General features: G+C 37.0%; 1 protein-coding gene across 1 annotated transcript in view; it reads right to left on the reverse strand.

The window, feature by feature from the left end:
- Window positions 1–22,542, reverse strand: part of UBR5 (ubiquitin protein ligase E3 component n-recognin 5) — a 66,949-nt gene that overhangs the window by 21,182 nt on the left and 23,225 nt on the right. The window contains exons 12-33 of the mRNA XM_010018617.1: window positions 21,472–21,589; window positions 20,472–20,656; window positions 19,573–19,682; window positions 17,969–18,081; window positions 13,066–13,209; window positions 12,857–12,968; window positions 12,509–12,663; window positions 11,385–11,582; window positions 10,063–10,273; window positions 9,385–9,429; window positions 6,778–6,904; window positions 5,235–5,386; window positions 4,746–4,841; window positions 4,182–4,305; window positions 3,755–3,852; window positions 2,735–2,883; window positions 2,214–2,305; window positions 1,122–1,268; window positions 908–1,026; window positions 701–827; window positions 471–600; window positions 92–252 (exon numbers count right to left, since the gene is read on the reverse strand). Of these exons, the coding sequence (XP_010016919.1) occupies window positions 92–252; window positions 471–600; window positions 701–827; window positions 908–1,026; window positions 1,122–1,268; window positions 2,214–2,305; window positions 2,735–2,883; window positions 3,755–3,852; window positions 4,182–4,305; window positions 4,746–4,841; window positions 5,235–5,386; window positions 6,778–6,904; window positions 9,385–9,429; window positions 10,063–10,273; window positions 11,385–11,582; window positions 12,509–12,663; window positions 12,857–12,968; window positions 13,066–13,209; window positions 17,969–18,081; window positions 19,573–19,682; window positions 20,472–20,656; window positions 21,472–21,589 (2,913 nt within the window). The remainder of the gene's footprint in view (window positions 1–91; window positions 253–470; window positions 601–700; window positions 828–907; window positions 1,027–1,121; window positions 1,269–2,213; window positions 2,306–2,734; window positions 2,884–3,754; window positions 3,853–4,181; window positions 4,306–4,745; window positions 4,842–5,234; window positions 5,387–6,777; window positions 6,905–9,384; window positions 9,430–10,062; window positions 10,274–11,384; window positions 11,583–12,508; window positions 12,664–12,856; window positions 12,969–13,065; window positions 13,210–17,968; window positions 18,082–19,572; window positions 19,683–20,471; window positions 20,657–21,471; window positions 21,590–22,542) is intronic.

Below are 22,542 nucleotides of genomic sequence, written 5' to 3' on the forward strand. Positions count from 1 at the left end.
ACTTAATAGAAGAATGTATGTTTAAAAAATATCAATAAAAAAATAAACCCACCACAACCAACACCCACAGGCACCCCACCACTTCACTTACTTTTTCTTTTTGGAGGAAGCCATTTCCACACTAAGAATGACAAACACTCTTGCCACAGAACGCAGGAATCTCATTGTAACAGCAATAGCTTCTTCTCTGCGTCCTGGCGTGTACTTGTTTTGTAATTCCTTTACCAGAGTACCCAGCAAAGTATCTAAGAGCTGTAGAAACAGGTCATTACAACCCAATAATGGTGTGCAATTTAGAAGCATAAAACAAGACTCATTAAGATTTAAAGGGAGACCACAGTTGTAGCACTACAAATTCACAAAAATATAACTAACTTGAAGTTATTTTCAAATGAATCTCCAAGGGTATCACCAGAGATAGTTCCATATTATTCAGAAAATCTATGTGAAACATGGCTGAGAGTGCTTACCAAAATGTCTGCTGTGCATTTGACAATGAGGCAGTGTGTAAAACAGTCCAAGCGAATAGTTCCACTTTGCTGATTAAGGTAAACTTGTTCTTCAGGCAGAAGATGACCTATCCTACTGCTTGCACTAAGACTTGGAAAGAACAAAAAGAAAGGAAATGAATTTTATATAAGTCAGCAGGTCTCAAATACCAGATCAAACTTTACATTGACAATTATGTCTAAATACACACGGGTCTTTGTTTTCCTGGGAGCCAAACATGATCATGGACTTCAGTGCATTCCAGTCCTGCAAAACACGTTCCAAAGCAAGCTGGGCAAAGCGAGGAGGTTCTAAATCATGATCAGGCATATCAGAATCTAGGGAGACAAAAAAGCAACATAAGAAAGAGGTGCTGAAACATGGGATTTGCCATTTATTACACTGAAACAGCTCTTACCTTCAGGATTTGCAGTTTTACGATTACGATCTTCCCTAATTCTAGGTGGTCTGTACTGGCAGTGTTCCACAGTTTGCCTGGCAACTGTCTGTACTAAAAACAGCAGCAGATGTTCTCCCCTGTAATGAAAAATTGATTAGTGGAGATATGATATGCCACATATTTAAAAATGATAAAAATTATTCTGCCCTGGTCATTGCGAATATAAACTTGCCTGCTATTTGGCATGGTAACAAGATTTGTGGTGGTAAGCAGGCGGTAAAGGAGATCAAGGCGAGCAGACTTTTGTCCAGCAATTAGTGTTTTACACTTGCACTTTTCCCAGCAATCACAGTAGGCTGTTGGAGATGTTCGTTTGAGTCTACAAGAAATAGAAAAGGTGAGCTGCAACACTGTTCAGTAACGTACCAAATATTTTCTACACAGGCTGATGGTGTTAGTGTACACATTAAGATTCCTGCTAAGAGTTTCTTGTTTATTGTAGCAGCAAGATGCCAAAACCTAGCTGAAAAGAGAAATGCAGAGTTTGTATGTGGAAACACTTGATATTTGCTATTCTTGTTTCCTACACTCATTTTAAGAGGGCAGTTTCACTACAGAGCTTTTCATAGCGCCTTACTGAAACACATCCAAGCCCGTTTATTCTTCTCCAAAATAGCCTTCCAGCCAAGAAAGTTGCCAATCTTCATGACATGCAGTAAAATCTCAGTAATTGTTACAACACTGAGAATTGTAACAACATTGTTATAACTGTATCTGTTAGCTTATTATAGCGAGGATATTAATGCTGTAACATTTACACCCTCTAACAGTGCCACAGAACCTCTGCAGCTTCAAAGCTTTGGCCAGGTTGATTGAAGATTTCTTGACTGTTCATTTGACTGCCTACTCACTTTTCCCTTTATTACAGTTGATCTTGGAGATCAATATGCTACACTTCTTTCTAAAAGTTTACAAAAACAATCTATCAGGATTCACTGCCTTCAAGAAATCTCCTGCAGACACCCAAAATTAAAACATGATATTATTTAGATATACTATTCTCAGAATATAAAGCACCTTGAGAATTAGAACTACCCATTTACTCTAAATTCTACAAAGTGAAAAGTAGAAGACAGCTTCAGATTACTCTTTCCAATTTAACCCACAAAACAAATCTTGCAGAGCAGAAGGAAGGTATTTTAAATATTTTATTAATCTTCTGTTCTCAAGTATCTGAACACTTCAACCAAGGGAAGAAAAAAATCACTATCAGTAAACAGATAAAACATTGATTTAATTATAAGAAACAGAATACAATACTTACTTGCAGTCATGTCCTTTGTGACAGACCCTTGCACATTCTGTGCAGCAACAAAGTGATTCTAATAGGCCACATGTTCTGCATTCAAATATATCCTAAAAAAAAATGAAATAAAAAAATACCAAAAGCCTTAGTTTTTTCCCTGCAGCACTTGCAATCCCACAGCATTCCAAGTTACAACGAAAAAAACACTTGTTCAAACTGATGCCTTCGCTTAGAATTAATTCCAGAAAGTCAAACTTTGTTGTTAGTTTGAATATTCAGTGTTTTCAAAAAGCTGTTTCCTTAAAAACTTTCACCAAAGTGGGAAAAGCCACACCTATAAAGAGCCATACTCTGACCAAGGCATCCAGCTTTGTGCATACAAAGCAATTAGAGGAGGCAATAATTATACCAGACTAAACCAATGCAACTTTAGTAATGTGAAAATTAGATTAGTAGACTAACACAATACATGGTTGAAACACATTTCTATTTACTTAAGGGGAAAAAAAAAAACAAACCAACCCAACGAAACGCCTTACTTGGTTAATATGTTCTGCACCAGTCCACGTAAAACTGCATGTGTCATTACAACACAAAACGTACAAAGGAGAGTCATCTGGATTTGTACCAGAAGGACAAACCATTCCCATAAACACATCATCTTCTTTTTCACTGGAAGTTGCTTCAGCTAAAAGAACAACAGAATGCCAGTGTTAAAAATCACCCCCAAAATAACAACACCCCACCAACAGAACCCATACTGTACAGACATTTGCCATTACAAAATCCCCTACAGAATTAGAATTTTGAGTAACATCTCTGTCACAGTTGTCTGAGAAAGCTTTCTGCTTGTCATGCTACAGGTATTTCTTGATGCTGCTTCAAATTCCTGACTGAAAAATACAACCACCAACTCTTGCCCACTTTTAAATTCACTGACATTCTAACCAATTCAATAGACTACCATTTTGAAGGATTAAAAATGTAATTTACGGGCAATATTCTTATAAGGAATACCCACAGTCCTATAGGCCTTGTCACACCACAGTTCTGATCTGCTTAAGTTTCTCCTTAAGTTCGACTTCACATATTTCTCTTAAACAATTAGATACCATCATTGAAAGAGAGTCACAAAACATGTTTGTACAGAAGTCTTATCAAGAACAGAATCTAACTTGGCATAGTGCTTTATCATATATTTTTTCCAATTCAAAGAAAAGTTCCAGGTGATACCTTTGAGCTACTGAAAAGCAGTACCATAATCCACTGATGTTTGTAAATCAATGAAATGCTGAAAACACTAGGAAGAGCACAAAAGCAGTAATATTCGTATGAATCTATTGTAATATACATACTGCAAAAGAGGAAGATACTCCATAAGAGTTAGATTTCCAAAACATGCAGCAATATAGTGTCTTGGAAAGAGGTGTTTACTGCCATCACCCCTTGCTCAAGCACATGTAATTTTGCACTCAAAAAACTACTGTTAATAATGAATCTGCACAAATGTCGAACTTTAGAAGGAAACCACAGGCTAATAATTACTGAAACTGGTGTACCTTTAGCAATTTTCTGTGCAGTTTCTAGAATTGTAATTGCAGCAGGATATGCCCGGCCACTAACTGCCGACATAAATGGTGTCATGCCTCTTGCATCCCTAGGGATAAAAACAGCAGGGAAGTTAAAACACACTAAATTTTTTTGTTCTAACAAGAGGTAGGAATAATAACATGAAAACTTAGCACTGCTAATCTTGTGCAAACAGAAAAACCACAGAGTGAATAAGCACTCTTTCATATGTTTTATTTCTGTGAAATAGACCTATTGTTAAGGGATGGTAGGACACAAATACAGCCAATAGTCAAACATTCTCCAATTTAACTAATGTATCTTTAAATAACCTTTTTCAAAAGGCTTCTACGTAAAATAAATTTCAGGTGGTATAACATTACAAAGGATAGTGAGAATTCATATGAAAATTCTTACTTAGCTGACAGCAATTCTCGAAGATAAGGTTGTAAAACAACACTATCACATAGTAATTTCAGTATGAAATGAGCATTTGCCTTCCGATCCTTTGATTCCACTACAGATGGTTCGGTAGAAGGACCTATAATGAGAAAAAAGAAAAATTGCAGAGAAACAGTTTTTCCTCAAAAAATGACTACATATTAAAAGCAAACAATTCAATGTTTCACTGGGGTAATTAATCAGTAGCTTGACTAGTCAATGGCTTTCCAGTTTCAGCAACATTTCACTGAAGCAATGCAAATTGCAGTTCCAAATTACATTCTGAAATACAGACAGTAATCCCAATTCCATACTGATTACCATATTTTTACATATTTGCCATTCCCAAGGTAAAAATAAATTTTACATAAAACACAGCATGGTGTATCATTTACTTTCTGCACACTTGTGAAATTCTGCTTCAATCCAATCTTGTTCTGATAAGAGGCATTTTCATATGCAGGAAGTCTGTGCAGGCAAAACCAGCTTTTGAGATCATTTTCCTTCCAAAGCATAGTCAGAGAAGCAGTATGTCCTCACCTGGTATCGTGGAGGTGCTAGGTCCTTGGCCGGTGCCAGTCGCTGCTGTGGTAAGAGATCCCACAGCGGGGGCCAGGATAAAATCAATGTCACCATCTTTCAGTAAACAGAACAGCAGGATGTATATCAATACATAAAAACATCCCTAACAACATGCTCTTTCTGCAATGTCTAGCACACTGCAGGTTTTCTGTATTTAATTGGCACTTCCTACGGATGGCCACATTCCTAGATTAGTAATGTAACTCAGTGTTACAAAACACACTTTGCACAAGTTTGACACCAGCATTAGAAAGACATACTGGATTTAAAAACAGCTGTTAAGTCTTCAGTAAACTCTCAACACTACCTCAATGACCTCTTGCTACTTCAACAACATAAGGTATTTCGCTTTCACGCTGAAATCTAAGTGAGTCAACTTAAAAGCCATCGTTGCCTTTACTAAATCTTTCATTCTGCAGTCTTAATGTGATACATGAGCAGACTTACCTGGATCCATTGCAGGAGGATCTGGAACCCAGCTGGGAGGAGCTATTGGTGGAGAAACTGGGTCCTGGTGATCACTTGATGAAGCACCAGCTTCATGTCTGCCCAATCCAGCAGCTCTCAAGGATCTTCTCATCATTTCCCTTAATCTCAAACTAAATACAGAACCAAGGCATAAATGAAAATGAGATTGTATTTTTAATTAGAACATTTTAACACAGAATTTCAAACTGAAAAAGGAAACCAAACTCTTCTTATCTCCATTTTTCTTCAGCATAAAGAATAATAAAGAACAGTAGCTGAGGGGCATTATTACTTCCATTTGACATTCTTTTTACCCCAAACTCATTGCTAGGGTGTTAAATTTGTGCAAGGATTGGCTCTTGTTGCTGCTGTGTGTTTTTAAATCTCACTGCAAGAAGAGGTTAATGAAACAATTAAAATGGGTCTTGGAAAAAAAAAACAAAACAAACAAACCAAACTTCTGAAAGGAGTTACTTGTTTAAAGTTATTTAATGTGAATCACTACTTTATAAGGACAGTCAGTAAACAATTTCAAGAAATGCTGTATCAGCTTCCTAGAGGGAAAGGTAGTAGGAGCGAGGTAGAAGCCAAAGAACCCAGTATGATACAAAGATGTACAAATATAAGGACAGTTCTGGGTTTTGTTACTTTCTTAATGCACTTCCTCTTGAGAGCAATGTCTCCTGCAGAACCTGAGAGTGAAGTTTCAATCCTCACCCTTATCTCCCATATCAAAAAGATCATGGGGATGAGAACTGTAGCTTGAGAAGGATAACGACATCATTTCATAACAATTGTTTTGACTACAGAGCTAAGTGAAAAAATTGTACTACGCCCTCATGCAGAGTTCTCTGAACTAACTAGAACTCAGTACAGATAACCATCAAATTCCCTCACAGAGAGCACCACTCAGTTACCATCATGGAAAGAAGAACATGAACATAAACGCCATCAGAAATTAAGATTCTGTCATGGTCAGAAACCTATCCTTTAGAGCCACCTAGATACAAAGGACTCCCACTACAACAATAATTACTTAGGGTAGAAAGAATTAACTTAAGCTCCTCCCCATTCGTGTTACGTTGATCTCATACCTGTGTATGAGACCTTTCCGTACCTTTGTAAGAGACCACCTCTCAGAAATTCTCTTAAAAGCAAAAGCCTGGACACTGTTATAGTACTTACACAATAAAATTTAGTTCCCTTGGTAAAGAGCACTAGACACCAGAGCTTATCCTCAAATTCCCTTTCCCCACATGGAGGAGCATTTCCACTTCACAACTGAGGAGACACTGCCCCAACTCAAGAATTAGTTTAGAAATATCCCACCACCAGTTTTCACACCAGAAATGGCTTTAAAAAGCCCACTAGAACTTTAGTTTGGTAGTGAAGAAGTGAAATCTGACTTGAAACTAGCAATAGAGCCCGTTGTTGAACTAGACTAAGGAAAGAATCAATGAGATTGGTAATTAATATAGAAAGTAGCATACAGAAAACAAGAGCAAAGCATTAGTCAGTTTACCTTCTGCTGCTTGATGATCCTGCCCGATTTCCTGGCCCATTGCTTGACACCACGGAGATGGCATTTGCAATAGCTTCCACAGCCGACAGCCTTTCCGCAAACGTGTTCCTTTCAGAGCGCTCTGCTTCTGAAAGATTAGGAAAAGTGTTAGTGCCAACATTTCACTTGGGAAAGTTACAAGGAAGGACTATAAAGTATGAAACATCACTAATCATAAAATCTTCCCTGCATTATTTTTATTAATCTATTTTTTTAGATGGACAGAGTAGGCTCATACACAAATTTTTATTTTGGACAAGCTTAACCATGATTCTGGTTTGGTTTCTAAAGGGCCATCAAGGAAGGAAATTCAAGGTATTAAAATTCCAGAACAAGCTTTCAGTTTTCAGCATCAGCAAGAGACAAAGACCTCTCACGTAGCTGATTCCAGACACTTCCTGAGTCAAGGCTTCAAAAGTATTGTCAACCAAAAAAATACCCTCCCCACACTTCACAGTGAGCAGCTATGGACAACAATGTAAAGTCATGAGCTTGTAAGATACTCTACTCCTGAGCATGCTCAGGAAAACTGTGTTACGAATATATTAAGGCAGCACAATCAGTATACATTAGAAGAAACGAGCATGTCTTCCAACATCTAAACCCCTAAACGCCATGACATCATGACTAACTTGTGCCAAGTGCTATACAGAACATAGTAAAATGGCCTAGTTGCACAGTTACAGTACAACTTGAAGCAGCCACTTATGTGATCACACAGTACTTCTGGAGCCCTCACACAGGGGGTCACAGCTCTTGAGAGTGATCCCTCAAGCAATACAAAGCAATGCATCTGCTCTCTGCAACAAAGAGATTTCACCTGCTCTTGGTCCCACAGTAAATTGCAGCTGAATTTTCATAGTTCTGCCCATGAAGTTACTATTCATTTTTGCAGACCCATCTGTTGTAAATGCCCTTGCTTTAAGGGTGATTTGATGTTCTGTCGTCTAATGAAACTTGTCCCAGTTCTCTAGAAAAAGCCCTCAGTTTGTATGTGTTCAGTAAAATTATCTGAAATTTAGTATCATAACTCTTTAATGATTTCACATGCTTTGGACCTTTCTTTTGAAGCTGTTTTTTTCCAAGATCCTCTCTACTGGCAAGATTGAGGAGATACTAAATCAGAGAGAAACAGAGGAGCTTTGCAGGTCTGGGGCCACTTTTCCTGCAATTCTTTTATCCAGCACTGTAGGAGATATGGCAAAACTAGGCACAGGATCCGAGAATGAAAAAGCTTATCCCTGCCCATAATATTCCCTTTCTGGCTCTTAAGGAGGAATCTGTATGAAGAAGAGTGAAGAATCTCAGGCAGGTACTAGCTGGGAAGGTGCTATATGTTCTGTAATTGTTAAGAAACATCATATCCAGAGTCTGCAATTGAAGTCTTAACTCATAAATCAAACTTCTTTTACAGTTTAACAGATGGCTGTACAACTTACAGACAGTAACATTAATCACCACTGTCCTCCAGATGATGCACAGATAATAAGCTTGTCCTAATATCCATTGCTAACAGTTACAGTGGAAGGTGGATGTGACTTGACTCTAAAGATATGAATCCCCCTTTAAAACAACTTTTGTGAGGGGAAGAGAGAGGCAGAGGGGTGTTAGAAGTCTGTCAGGTTCACATTTTTCATTTTTCAGAAAGTTAAATTACATCCAAATGAAGTTACTGAAAAAATGTCAAGGTTGCAAAGACAAGCACTCAGATTAGGAAAAGTCAGATTAAGTTTGCCCATGCATCCTTATTTCTGCTTCCTTGCATGCTTATATAGTAAAATAATCTTTCTCAGGTTTTGTTTGGTTGGTTTAGGTTGGGTTTTTTGGGGGGGAGGACGAGGGTTGGTTTGCCCCCACAACAAGACCCCTGCCTCAATCAGTGCACAGGATGGACGACACACTAAAGATGAAGGGTTGTACAATGAGCAAGCTGTTTATGCCTTGTTTGCTGCAACATTTGAAAGGCGTGTAGTAAGGCAGCAACAGCTTGGCGAGTAGAGGGGGAAGCACTGTCTTCTGTTTAATGCCACTAAACATCACTTTGGAGAACTGGCACCTATTTCTGTCACATCTAACAGCACACAGAACTTTGTTAAACAAGTTTTTACAGCAGATGATCATGATACATTTTACTCATTTCTGGACACCTGAAAAGTGCCCAACTCACAGAAATAATTAACATTCACAGAACAACTAAAACTACCAGTAATCCAGCTGTAGAATCAAGTGTTTTGAAGTAACACCTACTCAAAAAAATTAGATCAGGCCCTAGGCTTCTCAAACAGAACCTTCAAAATTAGTTAATAGCTTTGAATACATAAAAATTTCAAGCTATAATAAAACTTCAAGCAAGAGATGAGAAAGCTGCAGCATTACCCCCATTTTATAAACAGGGTTATGAGGAACAATTAAAGTCTATAAATGACTAAAGTTCAATGACAGCACCATACAAAAATCCCACAAGGAAGTTCATTCATTATTCAGTGCAGGGTTTGTATGGTGTGCAATAAATAAGGAATGGGGCCACACACTGAATGATGAGGATAAAAAGAAATATTGAATAGCTACCCATTCGGTGAGCACCGTCCATCTTGTGCACTGAATGAGGTAGTCCTGTGGAAAAAATAGTATGACGGTGTAATTAAAGACCATTTCACAATGCACACCCATGCATAGCACAGGGGTAAACTTCATTCTGGCATCTCCTAACTTTTGAGTGCTTGACTTAGCAACCTTGTTCTGTTAGCATATTTCTTACATATCAGTATTTAATAGACATTTTTAAACTGTGTCAGTAAGTGGCATTAACAGAAGGCCATTCCTTCACATCTCTTAATACATGCCAACTGCAAGTAGCATTTCTTACTGAAGGCGTTAACATATACTATAAAACTTGAAAAATATTAAATACTATTTCTCTTAAAAGCTTGTTAGTGAAAGAACGGGGATACTAGTGATAGAAAGGTGGAAAAACACTTGTTTTCATCTACAATCAACATATGACTGTGAAAAGTTTGTCTTTTAGAATCGATAAAAACAGCTTAGTATTCTGAACTTGTCAATTCTTACAAATCCTTACGAGAGTAATAACAATGTTGTCTCAGCACCTTTGAAAGGCTAGGACACATTTTAGGTCCTAAATTTTAAGACACCTGTATAGGAAGAATACAGCCTTTATTTCGGATGTTCTTGAAAATGTATAAAAAGTTTACTTTCAAAATATTTTCATGATATTGTTGAGCTCACCCTCTTCCTCTTTAGTTTCTTTGTTGCTGGTTGGAAAGCACACAGACACACAAGCATGCAGAATATTGCGGTTTCCATCACATCTATGGCCAAGGAATGTCTGCAGCATTTGTGGATTCTGATCCAAGACAACTGCTTGTTCAAGATTCATCAGGTATTGTCTGCAAGCCTCATAGTCACATCGGAGAATGTGCTGCATTAAAGTTTGTTTCTGTACTCGGAAGAATAAAGTATTTTTAACAATTTAAAATACAAAAGGCAGACACACAAGTTTCCTAAGTACATCTAGTTTGCTGGTTTTGGAATTAATAGTAAGGTCTAAATCTAGGGCATCGGCTAGAAGTCAGTACAGGAACTGCTGAGAATACGCATCATCTCGACTGTAGCACTGATAAAACCAGAAAACAGCAGGTATTCAGGCACAGACAAGTTAAAGGAATGAAGAGTCTTAAGAAGCAGAAGCTATCAGGCTCGCAAAAGTATGCCTTTCGCTTCAGAGCTCAGTTCTTAATATAGATAACTTCTATTTCATGGTTACACTACACGTAACAGGAAAAGTAGTACAACTGAAAAAAACTGAGAGGTCTACATTAACTAGCTCCTACATATTTGTTTTAAACAAGTGATATACATGCTGAAAAGTGAGCGAATGAAAGTTGCTGAAGGTCTGGGAGGCTCATCCCAAACACAACAAGCTTTTCTACAGTGATGGAAAGCTCCACTGTGAAATCAATCTCAGTCTAACAGGTACATAGTACCTCCTGGTGGCAGCACAGCACACAGCAGATCTAACTGGACCAAATCACTCATGGTTTTATACAAGTATGAATTTAAATAAATTCATAGCAGAACTATCCATACAGTACCACAGGTGAGTACAGAATTCCACAGGTGATTCAAGGGGGGAGGAAGATTGAATATCTTTGCTTGACTTAATTTCCCAATGTATGGTCCAAATATAAGATTCACAAGAAAACAAGTTGTTGAATCCATCAGAAAAAAAAATATGCATTCATAAAACAAACAAAATTGTACACTGGTAGTAAACATAAAAAGATAACAGTTTTAAAAGTAACGCCTAAAAAAATATTACTAGTGAAAAGCCTGATAGACAAGCCATGCACCCCCAAAATGGATCTTTCACTTTACTACAGAAATATATTTGTACTTTCAGGTTTCTAAGAGAATCTTCTGTTGAAATTAGTTTCTCTGAAATAGTGAAATTACAAATTGGTATCTAAACACAAAGCTGCTTTACACATAACTTTATAAACGCAAGAGGAAAAAAAGTACATAGTTCTGTAGTAAAGAAAATACTTTACCTCAACAGCCATAATGATAATAGCAGCTTTCTTTTTGATGGTCGAGTTAGCAGGAAGATTTGTTAAGGAATGAACACCCATTCCAAGACTACTAATAGGAGGAAGATCAAGCCAGTCAGGGTCTCGTATCCCACCCATACAATCTTTTGCCATTGGATAGATTGTACCATTTCCATCTCTAAGAATAATAGGAGATTCCTACATTTGGAAAAAAAGTTTTATCATTAAGTCTCCACAAATTATAAATATTATCCTTCCCAAACGGTCCAGTTCTGCTTGACTGCCAATAATGACAACAGTTAACCCCAAATTCTCATTTAGATCATTGTCTCCTATCATGACAAGCGGCAGAATAAGATAGCACATTCCCTTTCTCAAATGCCTGAAATGTGCTTAATGTACTAAATACTATTGAAAGTATTTCCTTATACTTTATATTCATTATGAAACACTATCAATGAAACACATATTAGCTATACTTTTAGTTTACTTAAATGCTTCAGAAAAAGTTGAATATATTAAAATGAAACATTCAATTTCAGTCCTTTTGCCAAAAATCTTTCCTTTGACTATTCTAAGCAAAATATATCACATTTGCTGAAGTTACTAAAATGATTCTGGTATTTTTTCTCAGCCTTCCTCATGAAGGTCTGCACAGTGTAATCAAGTTACATAATCAGATAAAATAAGGTACTTAACATTGGATAGTAGAAAGAGTTGCACAAAACCTTGATATATCATTTTTAGTATCAAATACAGAATTATATTTTTTTATTAACATTTCTATTTATTCTGAAAAGCGGATTTTCATTTGACCCAATTCCAAAATATAACTAGACAATAAGTTTACACTAACACAGGAACTACTGTCAAGTTTTTCCCCCTTTTTTACTTTGTATTCAAGGTAGGATTTGAGCGAGATTATTAAAAGTGCTTCAGTGAGTTAGACAGCTATTCCCCTCACACCTTCAAAGTATTCATGGTAGCAGCAAGTCTTTCATAATCCATCTGAAGAACTATTTCTTTGCCATTCTTTGGAAAAGCCTTACAAAAGGCTGTACCATCCCATTCAAAGATGATGGAAGTACAGTGAGGTTAAATGATCGAGATACAAAACCACAAACCTGTCCAGCTGTAAAAATAGCAACACTTCTCTCATTCTGACCCAGGAATGCAATGCTGCTAGTAGGGAAATTATTTTCCTGTTCAGCCTTTCCTGTGGCAAGGTCAAATATGCAGTATCGAACCCAGTTCCCAGTTTTCAGAACAGCATGCACTCCTTCAAAGATACACGAAGAAAAATGTTAATATCTTTTACTGATGGCATCCAGTAAAAGAACTCCTAACTAAAGCACTCTTAAGGAACTACCAGTATCAATGGAAACAACAGCTTATATAAGTTTGACAGTAGCTGTTTTCACTAGGAAGAGAAACAGGTAATAAAGGCTCCTTACAGCGTAAGTCCTACTTACCTTTTGAATCTACATTTACTGCTAGGATCTCTGTTTTTTCAGGAATACACAGCTTTTTAGGTGTCCTTTGAAAACAGTCAGGAACTTTTGGAGTTCCACCAGTTTTTACAACCTGAAAACACACATGAATTTTTAAGATGTAATTAAACTCATGGTGCTGACATTTCAAAATACCCAAACCATTTTTTCTGTGTTTCACAAAGCCATACCTGCAGCTCATCTATTCTGAGCAGCCTGCAGTCTTGGAGAAGAGAAGAAGGATCAGGATCTGAATTAGAACTGCTCTGACAGTTCGCATTACTGGAGGTGCCTGGAAATTTCACAGCAACATAAGCACCATCGACTTTTAGCACCTACAAGCAGAACACATTACAGTTTTACCAAAAGCTTTGAACAGAAACAGATTAGGTTGATTTGCTGCAAAATAAACCAGACCTTTATCAGGAAAAGAAAAAACAAATACAGAAATATTAGTAACAAAGATTATTGTGGATTGAGTCAAAGCACTTGCTCCCTATATCCTGAAAATTCACTCTAATAGCAGAGTCCCTAGTACAAGTAGTAGAGAATCACCGACAGCTGTAAAACTACTACCCAAAACATTCAAAATTCAGACCTACTCAAAAGATTCATGAACATTAACTCTGATCTAGACACTACAAAGGCAGGTTTCTACTGAGACTTGCCAGACAACACTACACAAAAATAATGTTTTTGTGAAAAAATTTAATCAAGGTACATTTAGGTATTTTTAAGGTAATCAGACTAACTTGCAAGTTTGAGATCACATGTCAACAGTTCAACCACAGCTTCTAGTCTGACATGGAGAAATTGGGCTTTTTTTAATGACTAAATGTTGTTACAAAAGCTTTATAAATTTGGGCTGCTTCTGCAAACAAAAGATTGTAAATAGTCAACCTCTAGCAGGAGGTATGAAATCTCGTTTACTAAGTTTCAAATTTATAATCAGGGGGTGGGGTGGGGGGAAGAAACACACCTTAAGAAAAAAATCCTCAAATATTTAACACATTCTATCTCCGTTATTACAAGTTTCCTTCTCTGTGCTTTCTGTCTGCTCTTAATGTATCACTCGCATCGCTTTTTACATGTTCAAATAAATGCTGACAGTTTTTAAGGTGCTGGAACTCTATGACAACTCTTTCAAAGACCACATGACAAGTATTTTTTCTCTCCCATTTTATGGTTCAAAAAGAGAATAATGTAGCTTTAAAAACTGGAAAACATGTTTATTTAGATTTGCCTGAGAAGAAATTCACCTCTTCAAAAGGTAACTAAAATGCAGTTCTTTAACTACATAGTTACTACTATGGCTATTGGCTGTTGCACAGAAAGAAAATAAAAGCTATCCATGGATGTAGCAAGCAACTAGGAGCCTGAAGGAAACATTTGATAGCAATTGTATACAAAAACCTCCAAAGCAGAGATGTGGTATGATGGGCTGGAACTGAAGAAGATAAATAAGCAGCTTCTTTAATTGAAATTATGTAAGTCTGAATTCATTGAAAAACACATTAACAGAAATAAAATGCAAGTCTAAAGTATTTCAACACTTTAGCTTACAGAACTAGTGTACTTACACTGTTCATATTGCTAATGCAAATCTTCCATCAATTAGAAACAAGCGTTTTACAGAACTCTATACACAATGTTTGCCTTTTGAGGACTAAACCAAAAGAATTGAATCAAACAAATGACAATTATACAGTGTTTTCAGCTACATGATAATGAGATCTGATCCTTCTTTTTAATGGAAAAGAAATTGATAAGCTGAAAGATGAACATACATTGCTGTCTCCTTTACCCTTACTATCAACCCACCATTTAAGCCACCATGCCAAAGCACAGTGACTGGCAGAAAACATTCCTCTGAAGTCCCTTCTTCAAAATGAAGCGGAAGCAGGTCCTGAGCCCTGCTCCGCCTCCCCTGTTCCCTCTTACGGTTGTTCACCGAAAATCACATTAAAGATAGGATGCGTAGCCTCTAAAAATACCAAAGTTGACTACTAGCACTTGAGCCTTTCAACAGCAAATCTGTTTGGATCCACTGGTAATCTGTAGAATCTTTCCCTCTCCAGAACCACCACATTCCCTCTCAAGACACAGCAGCAGAAAACCAGGTAAATACATTTTTTATTTCTTATCTCTTTGTTGGAATGGAAGAAATTGTAACATCACAGAAAAGGCTTCTACCTCTACTCTCAAAGTAGAATGAGCACTTCCAAAGAACACTGACACATCTTTTTAAAATACTCAACTTTGAAAGATTAAAAGTTTCCTAATAGGGATGAGGTAACTCTTCTGGGACTCTGTCCAGCCTGAGCTCTTTCAATTTAACCTTCTCATTGAAAGACTTCAATCTCAGACAGAAATCAAACAAAAAATACAAAGTTCAAGTGACTGACTGAAATAATACAATACAAAGTACAAGTTAAACAACTACTCAATTGAAATTTATGTTTCACAAAATCCCTAGGACTTGATCAACTTTCTGGGCATAGGATCTGCAAAACTGGTAATACGCAGAAGTCTCACCAGATTAAGGATAACTTTGATGAACAGAAGTAGTTTGGGGAGGCCTTGGACTGCCAGTGGGAAGCCTCAGACCAAAACAAAACACCAAAGGAAAAAAAGCAGCTCCAACCCAGGTTCTCTACCCTTTTGTTCTAAATGTGGTTCCAGGTATCATTTAAGACATTCCAGAAGAAGAGATGCAGAAGCTAATGTGGGCAAGTAGAGTATCCCAAAGTGCATGGGATGGACAAAACCAACTTCTATTCCTGAACTTATTTCAGCCTGTATCTTTTCTAAATGACACTGAAAGACGACCATCATATTTCTGACCAGTGCAGACAACAGAAGAAAAAAGTGCCAGGATTTTCATTCCATCAGTTTTCCATTAGGTAAATAATCTTATAATCATTGCCTCCTCCATCTAATGACATAGCTGAAGGAATAAAGGCTTAGTTTTGCTCCAAGTCCATGAAGGATTTAAATGGAAATGAGACTGGAATACATTCTAAGGAGAAAGACTACTAAATCCAAGAGTATATCTAGCAGACTTACACTTTCCTCACTTCTTCCAAGAGCCCCCTATGTAAAAACTTTTGCACTCTTACCACACTCTGGTCATTTGTTGCTCTGGCACCATATGCAATCCACATTCATGAAGCAGCATGTAAAACACTGGCTGTACAATCTACTGGTATCAGAATAATCACAAGCAGTCATCTTAGATCTCAGCACTCAGATGGAGGGCTGTTACTCTATCAAAATCAGTATGAGCCCAGAGAGAAACAGGCTCTTGTTAGAACTTGACACCATCTACCTGTACACTGGTCTACAAACAGTACACAGCAGTGGTCTCAGAAGGATTGTAACCAACCCATTTTTGGAGACATCATGAAGTTGTTGCATACATCCGAAGTATAAATTTTCCAGAAACAAAATTATTTAGGCACAGAACAGTCAAACTGTTCAGAATTTACATCCTCTTTGTGCTAAATTCAGCTCACAACAAGCTAAATTACAAACGTTACTGTTCCAGTATGAACAACTTCAGCTGTTCTGGAGCCTGTATTGCACACACTGCAAAACATAACCCTTCTGCAGCCTGAGGTGTCCCCAGTCTTTTTTGTACAATCACACAATGGATCCAAGTTACAAATAGAACAAGTAACAGGGCATAAACTGTATTCCTGACTTTAACCTGGACACCAACTAGGAAAAAAAAAAAAAGTGTCTGCTGGATTGTGTAACACTTTAAAGTGTTACAGAACTGTTAAAGGAAAAAAGTGAACGACCATATATATCACTGGAAAGGACAGCTTGCTTTATGAGGTAAAAACCCAGCATCTTTGCCATAAATGACTGATACAGAATAGACTCAGCACCAATAATTCTATTCAAAAGACAGCCCACTTACAGGTTTTAGCACTTCAGTGAAAATACCAACACAGAAAAATTCAGGCTCTTCTGTATTTTTTATAGCAGTTCTTGACACAGCACACAGACACCTTTTACAACTGTATACAGAAACAGTAAAACTGTCTCTGTCCTGAAGATCTTAGGATCCAAAACATGAAGGACAGATAAAGACAACAGGGCTTTCCCAAAGCTGATATGAAAGGCAAACAATGGTTTAAGTAACTTCAATTAGGTCTCAAAACCTTGTTTATAGAAACTTGAGTATTTCAATGACTTAAGTCGCTCCACACTCCCTTTTGCAAAAATGACCTAAAACTGATAGTGAAAATTCTTTGTGGGTCTTCTCCTGTCAAAGATAATGCTCAAGGCAAGTCTTCCACTCCTGCACAAGTAGACCATTAGGGATGCAAGCAGAAGGACTAAATCCACATGCCTGCTATGGACAGTTATTTCCTTGTCTGGTAACTTTTTTTTTGTTCTTCTCTGAATCCAGCAGAAAGCAATCCAGCCTCTTCATTTTGTGGAAAACCTTTATTGGCTTTCCTGTTGCTCCGATTTTTAATAAGCATAACAGAGAACCATCTAGATGACCTGATCCCCCCAACATTATGCAACAATGCCAAAGGAGAAACAGAGTATTTCCCTCTACAGCACTTAGAGCAAAAGTTTACGAGAGAGAAAATGAAAGATTTCAAGGACAAAATAAAGTAATACATCAAATAACTTTGTAGTCATACTAATGAAGCATGGCATTGCTAATTAAAAGAAAAAAAAAAAAAAAGAATCTGTCATTTTGTTACAACATGAGATTCACCCAAACACTCAGCTGATGTATCTGTAAGTCAGTCACAACACATGTAACTCCTCACCATCTCACTGGGCAAGTCGGAACTATTGCTTAAGTCACCAAAAATAAACCACATCTGCTATTTCTTAATATTCAATATAAAGTACCAGAATGCTAATTTTTAAGATTCATCACATTGTATGCACAAGACATTCAGTCTGTTACTATCATTGTGTTACGGACAAGTAAAGATGCAGCAAAAGTCTAGTCATAAACATTCTGCAGCATCCCCAAAGATAAGATTCTTTTACAGCTTATCTAAAAGGGAAACCTTTTTCCCCCCTCCCCAAAGATCGTGGGACAGTGTATTTTAGACAAACCTTGCCAACAGGAACATTCTTAACATCTTCCACAAACACAACTTCCCTCAGAGACCACTGTTCTTCATTCACTTTCTCCTCCTCTTTTGGGGCAGGAGTAGATCGTCGTCGCTCTGAGACAAAAAAGTTATTACCAAAAAAGACAGACTTGAAATATTTAATCAAAAAATCAAAATCCAATATTCAGTAAACACCAAACCTTTCCCGCAAAGAAGACTATTAACAGTCAAATCTAGATATTTACAAGAGGTTATCAAGAATCTGACATTAAAAGTCAGAGCTACCTAACTGTACACCATGCCACTTCCATGTTTTTCTGTGAAATTAGCACCAATAAAGCCTATCTGATAAAAAGCAATTTTTAAGAACATTTATGCAAAATAATTAAAATACAATAAATTGCTTTTTCAGGGTTCAGATATTCAAGCTGTAAGGAAAAAGCCTGACAGCATGAGACCATTCAGCCCTGCTCAGTGTTTTGTATCACCCTTACAAATAAACTGCTTGTCCACTACATACGGGTTTCTTGGTAAACATCTAGAAGAGTAGCAAATAAGGCAGAAAAATAGCTAGATGGGCTAACAGGAATTGCAATAGTTAGATTTGCTGCAAAAATGTTATCTGAACAATAGCTGTATTAACACTTAGGATCAAATGTAAACACATAACATGGCTAACAACGCTGAGGAGGAGAACCTTCAATCCCCGGAACTGAGTATACAGCATAATTAATATTATCAACATATTTAAAGTCAGAAGCAGAAAACTTCTAAGCTAACTGTGAAGTTAACTTCTAACACTAAAAATCACAGTTGAAAGAACTGCAAAAGAGAAAAAAATCAGCAAAAGACTCTACTAGTAAAATTAATCAGTACTGCAGATCAGAGCACACAAGATTTTTGGCCATCTGATTTCTCTAGGTGAATGCTTCTTAGAACTGCAGTATATGAACAATTAAAAGAAACAGAAGCAGAGAGATTTCTCTAAATGATGGCATTGTAATTAACCGTTCATAAATGTATGGGCTTAAACTGAGGAAAAAAATGCTTAAGAGATAAGTTACAAATTATAATGCAGTCTTTTAGGTTTTTAAGTACAAGTTGTACTGTAAGACTTCTCTCACGGCTTTTGCGCATTAGTAAAGAACATCTAGTTTTAGACATTTTATGTAACAGATAATGAGTTACTGCTTTATACACTGAAGTTCACCTGCAAGACAATCTTAAAGGGAATTTTCCAAAACAAGTTCAACTTCTCAGCTGCAAAGAAACTCACTCTAACATTGCAATAACACATAAACAACTTTATCTTCAAACTTCCTCTTGATCACCTCCTGAAAGATACTTTTGATTCTGAGAACTGTTATGCTTGCTTAGATACACTTTACATCAAGTAGTCACTGCTTGTATTAATATTCTTAAATTTAAGAGTGGCAGTTCACTGGTTATCTAACTTCTACTACAAAGCTTTCACATATAGTGCAGTTCAGACTGAAACACCAGAAGTGTTTTTGAAATGAGTACAGAATCTTTGTAGAACTGCATTTTATGAAAACTTCTATCTACACAAATATTTTATGTTACTATGAGCTACGTATTACTTACTATATGGCATCGATGCACTGCTTGCTATTGAAGATGCATCACTACAAGTGGAAGCTGGTGATGGTGGAGGACCCATCTCAGTTTTCACTGGTTCCTGTTTGCTTTCAGGTCTGGAATAAAAGACATTACTTAGCACGAAGAAGGAAAAAGCTGAATTTTTTTCCATGATGACAACATCCCAGCCACGTTCCTTTAATAACACGTTAATGGAATAACTCCATACTTGTGAACAACCATCCTAACTGACAAGACTACAGATCTGATGTTGGAAATGGTGTTATGCTACTTTATCAGAGATTAGTTTTATAATATTAACTGAGCATAGATACAATATTACAGAAAATAAACATCCTTAGATGTGCCTCATTTGAAGACAGGAATAATTACTAGCTTTGCACAGTAACCTGAAACACTAGCTAGAACTGCTAAACTTTTTCAAGCTTTTCTTGAAATGGTTTAAATTTGTTTTAAGAAACATTTAAATGGCAACTGTCAAACTGATTTCTTCCCCTCCCCAAACTATGGAGGGACTGAAATACGTCTCTCAAGGCCATGAAGAAGGGCCCGAAAATAGTTAGTTCCATAACAAAATCACTTTGTTATTAAAACATAAAATCTTGGAAACTTTATGAAACACTGCAGGAAAGTCTTAAATTTTATATTCCTTCTGCATTTCATATTTGCATAGTTGTTTCACACAACTGAGACACCTTTCTAGCAGTGAGCATTTCCGCACATTTAGCAGAGTTAACAAGAAAGTTAGCATCTTACAAAGGCAGTGGAAAGTTCAAACTGATAAAAACCTGACCTCTCTTCTTTTCAATTTTTAATCAATCATCAATTCAAGAGAATACCACGTAAGCGTCCTGTATGTGCATGTATGTGTTCTCTACACTTACTTTGCCTCAGTAGTTTTGCTAGCTTTCTCCATGTTTTTCAAGCTCTCAGGTGACCGAAGCTGAAACCGACAGCTGTCGTTCATGTTCCAAACAGATTCCATTAACACACCCACTTTAGGAATTCCAGCACTGATTGAAAAAGCAACTGCTCCAGCATGATAGAGGGGGTTATTTCTTAAACACACCTACAGACAGAAATATTTTTTTCTATGAGAACAATGGGTTATACTGAAGGAAATCATATATGCATGCCATTTTCTTGGTGACATATGTAGTACTCTAAAAGTAAGAAAGCTTATGGAACTAGGAAAGTCAGCATGATGTACTATGCACTTTTCTAGGAAAAAAAGAGACTGTTGTGCAATTCACAGCTGAAAGTGACCACTTTAGCAGTGCAGTTGTTTAATAAACAGTATTTAGATGCTCAATCACAAAAGGAACGATTCATCCAGTAACAAAAACTCATCCCAGAGTTGATTATAACAGATTGGGAACCAAAAGAAATGTGCTCCCTGGGAAGAAGCTGTTTTGTCTCACACTAGTTCTAATACAAACCACGAAGAATCGTACTCCTCTGTATCAACTATTAACCTTTCAGGTAAAGGCTTCAAACCAAAGGCCTATACCACTGCATAAATAAATCAAACCCAGATTCTAATATAGTAGGCACTTAAACGTCAAAGAATTTACAAAGCTATGTGCCCTACTGAGAATTGTATTTCTATACTTACTTTCTCTCAGTAGGTAAGTTAAAACAGAAGTACTTTGTATGAGTACAGCTTGTTCCTCCATGTTGGCAGCTATTAGTCATACATGCAACGGTGACAACATAGAACACATCAATTTACAGTCATATGATTAAAACATACTATTTTAATTCCATACTATTGATACAACTTTTATGCATAACAAGAATACAACCTTCATTTTGTTTTCAATAGCAGGCTGTAACCTCATCACACAGCATGACAAAAATGTCACATGTGACAGTTGCACTTGCCTGGGTTCCAACAGTTATGTTTGGCATAGAGGAGATACCAGCACTAGACTTCGGCTTTTTGTTTTTCGCTCTGGCCTTTTCTAGCATTTTTTTCCTTTGGCTGAAAGGAACTACACCCCTGCGGAAACACATGTATTATTTTAAACAGGCTTCGAAATAAACGCTCATTTTATAACTTTGAACATTTATTCCTTCTGCTTTATGTAGTCATGATCAAACATACAGGCCTCTGTGCCACCTTCTCGAAAATATCAAAGCTCTATAGAAATAACAACTTTTCCTACATTCACCCCCACTTTCCAAATTCATCTCAGCTGGCCAATTCATTAGGAGGAGGGGCACATAAGATATCTCACTGCCAAATGGCTTTCCTTCTAGTCCAGAATGCTGCAAGACCTCTGTCACAGATGGTACACTCCAGTCACAGCTTTCGAGTTGCAGGTTGTCCCCACAGAACTTGAGGACATCTTTCCCACGACTAATGATAATTTCCAGAATTTGCAGTCACAGGAGAACAGGATGAGGTTTTTTGTTTTTAAATTCTAAAAGCCTCACTTTCTCTCTGGGGACATGGCTGAAGGAGTCTAGGACTCTTACGACAGACTTAAGCTGCAAGAACGGGGAAAACAGGACACTTCTTTTGTAATTGGATCCACTCAGTTTAGCTGAAAGTAACTACTACATACACAGTTAGGCATGTTTATTACTGTGATACTTCATGTTTTAGTCAGTGGGTTATGGAGTTGGACGCTTTTATTTAAAAACCTCCTTCATGTTAAATAAAACATGAAAAACATCAGTCCTGTGCAACACTGGAAACTGAAATCCTGTTTAGTGTACTACAGACCATTGTAACTACAGCTATGAATAGTAACAGATAGTCTACATCAATCTGATTAACATAAATGCACCACTGCTGACATTTAACCCCTCCCAGAAAGGATAAGTTGGTTAATAAATAAATTGCTTTCAAAGATTACATATATGCTAGTAAGTCTTTTTATATATTGCACCAATTATTCTAAAAGCAGTAAAGATAGCAGGTACTAATAGCCAGGTATTTCCAATGTT

Source organism: Nestor notabilis, unplaced genomic scaffold (assembly GCF_000696875.1).
Source record: "Nestor notabilis isolate BGI_N333 unplaced genomic scaffold, ASM69687v1 scaffold12677, whole genome shotgun sequence".
In the NCBI taxonomy this organism is placed as follows: Eukaryota; Metazoa; Chordata; class Aves; order Psittaciformes; family Psittacidae; genus Nestor; species Nestor notabilis.